The sequence below is a fragment of the Trichoplax adhaerens genome, genomic scaffold, assembly GCF_000150275.1.
Source record: "Trichoplax adhaerens TRIADscaffold_2 genomic scaffold, whole genome shotgun sequence".
NCBI lineage: Eukaryota > Metazoa > Placozoa > Uniplacotomia > Trichoplacea > Trichoplacidae > Trichoplax > Trichoplax adhaerens.
Window position 1 is genome coordinate 2,683,780 of NW_002060944.1, and position 9,486 is coordinate 2,693,265.

A 9,486-nucleotide genomic window follows, 5' to 3' on the forward strand; every position below is an offset into this window, starting at 1 on the left:
TTTCGAAAAAAAGCTTCTAATTATGAAAGGTAGCAAGACCTTTGAATCTAGGTGATTTAGATACTCGCGTGAATTTTGGTTCTTCTGCATACTAGTATAGGAGTCCGCGTGTTGGAAGTCGGACATATAAATATGTTCTTATCTACTATCTACACGATACTATGTGTTGTGACAAAGAAAAATTTCGCTACGCGCAAATAAAGCAACAATTAGGATATGATACATTTCAAAATGCTACTTAACATATGATCGACAAAAACCACTGGCGCCTAGCTGTCCTAATCTTCAGTTATTAAAACTTTTCTCATACGTAGTAAGTATCGTATTACAACTGGTCACACAAGTATAACTTCCGTTCAACACTTGAGGTAAAATGAGTACGTGGCATTAATAAAGTGACGATCTTGATACGATTATACTAGCGGAAGTGGCTTAATGATCATTTTAAAAGGATAATAGTATTACTCTTTACCTGTAAATCTGCATGTAAATAGCTAATAATTAACGTACTTGTAATGTGTACGGCGTTATGTGTCTGCGTGTCGGTAATGTGAGTCATCAGTTGGGAGAAATTACTTACGATACATTAGTGAAATGTATTTACAAGCAATTACAGCATTAGTAATGACTGGATTACACTATATACATGCATATATTATACTAACTATGCATAATCTTATTTACGCTATAGGAGTTCAGAAAAATACGATTTGCCTGCAATCAGATATATTACTCCAGAACGAAATCCTAAAACTGAATAATAACGAATACTTTGTACCAATCGGCAGCTCGAGCAGTAAACAGGTTCTGAAAAGTTCTCTTATTACCTGTAAAGGAAAATACCGCAGTTGTTACTACTATATATGCATACTTATGTTTGGCTAGTAGTACATTTACCAACCAACTGGAACCTGATGAATCAGAAGTTTGAAATTATAGCACATACTATGCACTTCATTCACGCCTGGTGTTTTATACAGCCTCTGTCCCTGAATAAGTCCATAAAATATTGATTGTGTGCCTCCAGCAGCGATATTAAATAAACATTCCATGGTAGGAACTGAATAATAACTTATCATAAAATGACAACATAGTCATGATATTTGTGGAAGCTACTTTGCAATGTGTATAGCTTTATAGTCTTTATTGTTTGTTATGGCCTGTTGTCTACGAATCCTTGAGGTGTAGAGACATCCACTGCTATATAAAATTATTTCTGTACTTTTATTCGTTCTTAATTTGAACTTTTATTTTAATCATAATCAAATTTTAAAGACTGATGTGCGCCAGGATTATTTTTATAGAACATTTTAATTAAAGACTGCTCTTGGAAGGAATGCTTTTTGATGGTAATTTACCGAGGTATGCGTTGTATATATATATACTCACGTTCGTTACAAGGAAACTAACAATTTCTCGATAACAGCAAATATCTTCTGTTCAAGTTAGTGTTCGGAAGCAACTTAACTGGTCACCTCTACAAATATATTACTTTTCTGCATTTTCAGAAAATAGGTTAACGTTGACGTAGTACAGCAACTAGCTTCGTGCTTTGAGTAAAAGTCGTAAAATTTAAGGCTCTTTCATACTATATAACTTATGCGTACTTTTTTGTTGATAAGGTTTTTTACAGAAAAATTTTGTGCGTTTATACAGTAAGACAGACGTGAGTCTTTATTGGTTGTATTGAACAACGATCTATAGTTTGTGTACCTTGTAAAGATTTGCGGTAAGCTAATTTAAAAACTAAATGATTAGGTCCTTTGACAATGCTTGATTTTTTATTGTATTAGATTCTGATTAATCCTGGCCTCATCTATACCGATTACAATCTATGTAGCCAAAATCGGTGCCAATTCTGTCAAATCTTATCACAAATATCAAGTAGCTTAATTATTAGGAAATATTTCGATCAAGAAATAGCATGATATTGCGAAAAGCTTTGGTGTTTGCTACAATTTATTTAATTATAGCCCCTCGGATTCATGCACAAGGTACCGTAGGTAATACGATACTGCATATTTTAAAAAAGCTTGTATTGATAAAGATTTTGATGGGAACGATCTACTAATCACGGTAACCGTAATCAAAATCAAGTACTATCTGGCTATATGCAGACGCCTTATCTGCATCATACGCCATTTTAGCCTTCAACTGTAAGACTTCTGTACATTTTGTAATTATGATTACGGTATGATTGACAACTATATATTAGTGTACTATTTACGCGGCATGTTTTTGTCTCCATGTCCATATGCAAATTCTGTTGCAATACAGTCAAATAAATAAACTACAGTAAAAGTTGTATTCAGTAATTATAGCTGGAATTTAAAAAATGACAATTAAGTTACGCGAATTATCTCTATTTTAATTGCCTTTGCTGACTTTTATTAACTGGCTCCATACATGTTATCTGCATTTTACAACCATATTCAGGCTGTTCTTATCCACTGGGAATGAACAATGGAGCCATTACTGATAGTCAGCTGTTTGCTTCAAGTGTTGATCGTGAAACAAGTTCAGCCCAGCATGCAAGACTCAATCAAACCAGTGGCGATGAAGCATGGTGCGCCAAATCACTTACTAGAAATCCGCAATTACAAATTAATTTAATTTATCCGACATTAGTAACTAAATTAGCTATTAGTGGACGCAGACAGGAATATGTTTCTGGTTTAATAATCGAAATCAAGACGGCCCCCAATACTAATTATAGTAATTATAATCAGGGCCGGGTAAGTTTTCTGAAATTCATATGGGTATTTAATTATGGTAGCAATAAATCTTACAGATTGTTGGTGTGATGTATAGCAAAAATTATGAATTAAGTAATTAATTAATAAATAATAATAAATACTTAAATAGTGCTATTAACACATTATAACTTAGACTAAGACCCTGTAAATCTCGCACTGTCGAAGAATTTGTTAGAAAGGGTTGAAATATTGATTTAGTTCTTAATAAATATTGATAAAAATACTAAAATAGTTCCATTAATATATTATGATCAAGACCCTGTAAATGTCGCGCTATCGGATGTAAAGGGTTGAAATATAAATTAAGTTCTTATTAATTAATTATATATTCACAGGTTATTACTGTATCGCCTGTTGCTGGTATTGGTATTGCGTATATTGACTTAGTCCCTTCCATTTTTGCCTATGAAATATTGTTCACTATCGTAGAGCACGTCGGTGGTGCTCAGTGTATGGGAGTAGAATTATACGGGTGTTACTTAATGAAGGGTATGATATTGTATAAAGATTGATAAATTTACGTGTTTACGCATACATCAGTAGCGCGTCTACTTAAATACGAATGTCGATTTCTTTGAATGAATTCTAGCAGTTTTAGAAGATATGTTCTTAGTTACCGTACGTCCGCAACGTATCTTTCTAAAATAATTTTAAGTCGCTGTTAACCACCGCTTTATTATGTTAGGAAAAGTGAAATATTATAATATACAAGATGGCAACGACAACCATTTTTACGATTATGACTATAACGGAACTAAATCAACCCTTGATGGCATAATTTATCTTAGCAATGGTATTGGTAAGCTGACGGACGGTACTTTGGGATCTAGTAAACCATCAAGTATACTATCGAACGAATGGATAGGATGGAGTTCTGTAATAGTGTCAGTCCCCACTTTAACGTTCGCTTTTGCTACGGAACAAATCTTCTATCAAGTTTATATCCATTGTCTAATATCATATCCATTCACCTTGTTCAAATATGCGAATCTGTCATTTAGCAATGATAGTTCTGAATGGACTAGACCTGTCATTTATTACGCTAACAAATCCCCTACAATTACGAGTGAGGCCTTTTTCATCACCTTTAAATTGCATAACGAGACCGGACGATATATCAAACTAGAGCTTGCTTACAGTAAATCCAATGCCTGGATTGGTTTGAGCGAAATTTGGTTTATGTCTAGAGAAGTCAATGGTTAGTAAGATGTCATTATTGCGTAAGGGATCATTCATGGTTCCTCTGATTCGCTAATTAATTTCGCATATACGTATGTATGCTACCAATAACTGCCTACAGCGCATTGTACGAGTATTTCATGCTTCTGTGTAAATTCTTTACAAATATCCCTTGCACAAGTATCTCGAGCTTTTTGATATATTACATGTAGTAGTAATGCACTGTAAGAAAACTCTTCCGGGAGCATATCTGGCTCAGCTCAGTAAATTAATCGAACCAAATAGCGTTATATTACCGTAGATAATTTTATTAATATGAACCTGTTTTGGGAAAGCACACAATGTAGTAATATTTTACTTGAAAGTTATTACTCGCTTAGATTTTATCACGGTAAGCTCTGCTATGAAGGCTATAGACTAGTAAGCATATTACAGCAATACACGTAGCTATATGTTTAATCGGAATTTTAGTTAAAATAGACGTTTATGTACTCATATTACTATACATTAGTAGAGACTTTGAAAAAGTTCTTTTACGAATACATTAATTTTCCTATATTTCGTAATTTTAGACACGTCTTTCAATACAATTACGGTGCCAACTAGTGAGAGTCGTCCTACTCGCACGACTTTGGTATCAACTACCGCCTCAACGGAAAAACCAAGATTAACCATGAAGTCAACTAAACCTCCTACTATGGCGACAACAGCTACTACTCGCACCGTCATTACTATAGGTAGATCCAGGAAGTTATTCACCTACTTATAATTACTATACGCATATATTTCTTCATAATAATAAAGTAGTTGAATTAATTATTATTTATTTTCAGTTGCGCGCATGTAGTATAATCAAATGTTTCATTTGCATTAATCATTCACTGATTTAACAAAATATTGTAGTCGTTCAGATCCGAACTACACACACTGCTATACAGTACAAAAGCCATGCACGCCTAAATATAAAAATTGCTTATTTACTTTCATAGGTAGTACATTGACTAGCATAAACAGTGAAAGCATACCATCTTCTGTATCGAAATTTATCACCATGTCAACTTCTGCATTTACAGCAAGTCCATCTCTGATTCCCGTTGCAGTACCGACTGTTATAGCATTTGCACTTGTAACTATCATGCTCATTGCCTGGTTCGCATATCGAAGGAATTTATGCCCGCATAACTCAGCTTGCTCATCCAGAATATCACGCAATCGTGTAACATTAAGGAGAGGGAAGATCATTGTTAAACAAGAGCAAGATCGTCAATCGACCGATATTTTTTCAGATTCGTTAAAAGGGAATGGTAATAGAAACAGCCGAATGCGCTCGCCTATCCCTTCTTATATGATGGATCAAGGTAAGAAAATTTCGAATAATTTTATATAGATTAAATGAAATGTTTAGATAGTGTAATAAATATTCTACAATATATTTCGTATAATAAGTACAGTATACTGCAGTAGTTAGTGTCGCCGGTAACTGTAAATCTATTCTTACGTATTTGAAGCTCAAACGGCTGCTAGCTTTGACTTATTAATCTCTGCACGATATTCTCATTAACAGTGACTATAATATGTAATTATACCAATAGATAAGAATATCTATCGACCGATAAAATATTGCCTTATTTTTAGATACAGATGTAGAAATGACTAGCTACAGTTATCCAACAGGCGTTAATACGAACCTAATAAATACAGCTGCTCAGGCTAGCACAACGAGAAAAGCAGCCGATGAAGATATTAGAAGCAATGATGCCCTAATAAACGAAAGATCCTCAGATGCTGCAGCTGGTCATTCATTGACAAGCTTAGATACAAGTACAGTCATAACGCCAGCTTCTAAGACTAGTTCTGATAGACTCCGTCAATCTGCTAGCAATCTTAATAGTCATCGAAAAGGAAACGATGAAAACGACGCATACAGTGTTATACTTGCTGATGATGACTACAGCTCGTCAGAAGCGTCTTCTATATTTTTTCCAATCCCTAGTACCAACGACAAGCTAGATCGTCAAAGTATTCACGGTGGTTATCAATCAGATGAGGATTCACATGTTACTGACGAACTTAGTACTAGTTCTCGTGATCATTTTTATAACGTGAATCGTCAAAGGAGTCTTAGACGTAGCCATAGAACCGCTAGTCGACATTCACTTGGAAATGAAATTCGTAAGCAACGACGTCATATTCAACGTAGAAGTAGCAGCAGAGCTTCGTTAAATAAAATAGCATTTTCTACGGCCCCGCGATATGAACATCATGACTCTCATAAGTCAGTGCGAGAAAGTGAATACGAAACAGCGTCGATTAGGAAAACTAGCCATCGACCGCCTGCTGCAAAAGCACCTAAACTAAGCATCTCAAATAAACCTATTTCAAGCTCGAGTTCGCGAAGTCTGAGATCTCATTTACCTCGCGAGGGCTATGAGTATAATTATGAATCAGGAATTAACAGAGTAAAGTCTTCCAGTGAGAAGGGTTCCAGGGGTGAACGTCGAGTTGTAACTCGCTCCGCAACTACTGCTGGAACGCACACACAAGGTAATAGGTTATACAGTACAATTGGCAGTCGGGATCAAAGGGAAAAAACACTCGCACAGCAATTGTCTGCAAGTATAGGTAGGAAACCATCGAAATCTGTTAGTTATAAGGACCAGTCAGCGATTATGGAATATCCGATATCATGCTTAGAAGTCGTAAAAGATATCGGTGAAGCAGAATTCATTACGGTTCATTTAGCAAAAGCGAAAGGTCTACGAGGCGTTAATGTTCGCTACGTAGCTTTGAAGAAGATCAAAGATCCATTGGACAAAGCGGTTGCCAAAAAGTTTTTCCAGGAAGTAGCAATCCTAAATAAAATTAAGCATAAGAATGTTACACGTCTGTTAGCTATTTCGACACGAAATCAAGTTTTGGCAATGATTATTGAATATCCTGAATTTGGTAATTTGCATCAGTACTTGCAACAGGCAACTAATGAGATCGATTTAGGTCAACCGGGTGTTCCTCCTATTTCCCCATCTTACTTGTTGCTTATGGCTAAACAAATAGCGGAAGGAATGCAGTATTTGACTTCATTGGATATTGTACATCGTGATTTAGCGACTCGTAATTGTTTGGTAGGATCATCGTACTTTATTAAAGTTTCAAATTTTGGTGTAGTGAATAGAGATTTCATGCGTGACTATTATATTATGGAGGATTTGCCTCCATTGCCAATAAGATGGATGGCACCGGAGGCCATATTAGAAGGAGACGTTACAACTTCTAGTGACGTGTGGGCTTTTGGAATTACATTGTGGGAGATTTTAACGTTTGCCAAACGACCATACGGCGATAAAAGTGATGTAGAAGTATTAGAGAATATAATTAAGTTATATGAAGGTGGAGAAAATGCCGTCCTACTAAACCAACCGTCTTTTGCGTCGAATGAATGCTATAAACTAATGCAAAAATGCTGGAGATTAGATCCGAAACGCAGACCATCCTTTGAAGATATTGTAACTATGTTCTCTTAAATAGTCACTGTGTTATTTAAGGTAACGCTTCGCTTTTGTTTTCAGTTGCGTAGAATTAAAGTACCAGTACATTACTGTTTTAAAAAGGTTTCGTAAACAATATCACATCTACCGTTTACTGAAATTAGGATTCATTTATTCTGACTCTCAGAGCCAAGGAGCTTGCTGTAATGATTACCTTCCAGCGGTAGTGACTGACTTTTTCCATAATAATAATAACTCGTATAATCATAAGAATAAATAAGAGATGGGCATGTCGTAAAAGTATTGATATGGTTGTTCTACTTTCTAAATCTATAACATTAAGTTTCCTAATATTGCTAAATGTTAGCTTCGAATATGAAAATCGGCTATTGCTCTTAAGCTATCGCTCAGATTAACGTTACTAACAGTAAATCTACGATAAATACGAACATTGAGGCTGGTACTTTGTTATTTTAAGATAAATCATCGTTCCGTAGCTGATTTTAAAAATATCACGAAGGTTGTGATACTATATACTGCTACACTGTACAACACCTACTTATTGTATAATGTATACCCGTATTCAACGCTTGAAGTGAGAAATCCATTAAAGAATACTTTTAGCATTTAGCATATTCTACAAGTTAATTGAACCGTGAAGCTTAATTAAAGTTACCTTTGTAAGTACAGTGCAGTACATTTACAGCTCAAAGTAGTGAGCAAACTGCATTATTAACCCTTAAAGTGCAGTGTATTTATTTTCGTTTCCAACATTTGGAGAGCAAAGTACTAGTAATTATTACTATGTGCTTTGACTGTACTGGTATAGACAGTCGTAATTCTATCAACATGTATAAAAAGTTCAGCTCTCTAGCTACATTATAGTATACTATAAGTATAATATTTTTTACGTTAGTTTCAGCACTATTTTTTCCCTTTTTCTACGTCTGAAAGCACAAATAAATATACTGTACCTCACCTAAGTGTACAGTGTACAAATAAGTGGAAGCTTTTTCTTCTACAGTAGCGAGCATCTATCAGGTCCGAATGCTCCCATTGCTGTTGTTTCAGCATTATTTTTTCCCCTTTTTCTACATCTGAAAACAAAATAAATATACCGTACCAAAGTGTACAGTGTACAGTATGTACAGTACAGTACGGTACTGTAGTGCACTGTACCTTTTGATGAACCTACTGTAGAACAGAACCGGAACTTTGACAGCATTAGAGGTCACGTGACTCGCATTGTCAATTCTCGACGGGTCCAAGTCCCAGTGACACTGACACCTATTAACGTACAGTACTATACTGACTTTACAGTACCGTACAGTGCAGTAAGTCGAGTGTTGTAGTGTGACGTAGCAGGGTTTGTAATATCTTCCGATATCAGACTCAGTAACCAATGAGAGATGGGATTTGAGAGAGAATCAACTTTATTAGGAATACTGTAAGTAGCAAGGAGAGTAGCCTTGAGTAAAGAGACAGACACATAAGGAAGGATTCGACGGAACAGAATTCTTAATCTATTGTGCTGCTTAGATATTCTAGGTTGCAGTACTGTATAAGAACAAATAAAGATCAGCATTACGAATAGTACAGTAGGATAACAGGAGTACAACAAATACAGTATGTAGCGTATTTGTCACTTTATACTGTATCACGCGTCGACTTAAATACTGTACATTAAAATACAGTACTGTATATCTAATTTATGGTAATTGTCTAGGCAGTGTACAGTACTTCTTATATTAAGTAATAGTAGCTATCTATGCAATTATGTATAAAACACTTACTATAGAAGAACAGAGTTTATGACAGAGTTAGCCCATAACAATACTTACTCAGTGAAGAGGATTTACACTAGATTCCATTCCCATTCAATGTGAGCAATGGGAGTATTCAGACCTGATAGATGCTCGCTACTGTAGAAGAAAAAGTTTTCACTTATTTGTACACTGATCACTTAGCTGCGGTATATTTATTTCGTTTTCAGACGTAGAAAAAGGGGAAAAAATAGTGCTAAACAAGAGCAATGGAGTATTCGGGCCTGATAGATGCTCGCTACT

At 35.3% G+C, this 9,486-nt stretch overlaps 2 protein-coding genes across 2 annotated transcripts; both read left to right on the forward strand.

Moving 5' to 3' along the window:
• Positions 1 to 1,924: 1,924 nt before the first annotated feature.
• Positions 1,925 to 4,704, forward strand: TRIADDRAFT_53166 (uncharacterized protein; the record flags this gene model as incomplete). Its single annotated transcript, XM_002109251.1, has 5 exons — positions 1,925 to 2,003; positions 2,437 to 2,735; positions 3,092 to 3,245; positions 3,442 to 3,954; positions 4,508 to 4,704. 5 exons carry the CDS (start codon positions 1,925 to 1,927, stop codon positions 4,702 to 4,704), a joined length of 1,242 nt encoding a protein of 413 aa, XP_002109287.1.
• Positions 4,705 to 6,604: 1,900 nt separating this feature from the next.
• TRIADDRAFT_21564 (uncharacterized protein) lies at positions 6,605 to 7,456 on the forward strand (the record flags this gene model as incomplete). The annotated part of the gene is made up of 1 exon (XM_002109252.1): positions 6,605 to 7,456. The coding sequence occupies one exon, from the start codon at positions 6,605 to 6,607 to the stop codon at positions 7,454 to 7,456; it is 852 nt and encodes a 283-aa protein (XP_002109288.1).
• Positions 7,457 to 9,486: the final 2,030 nt, after the last annotated feature.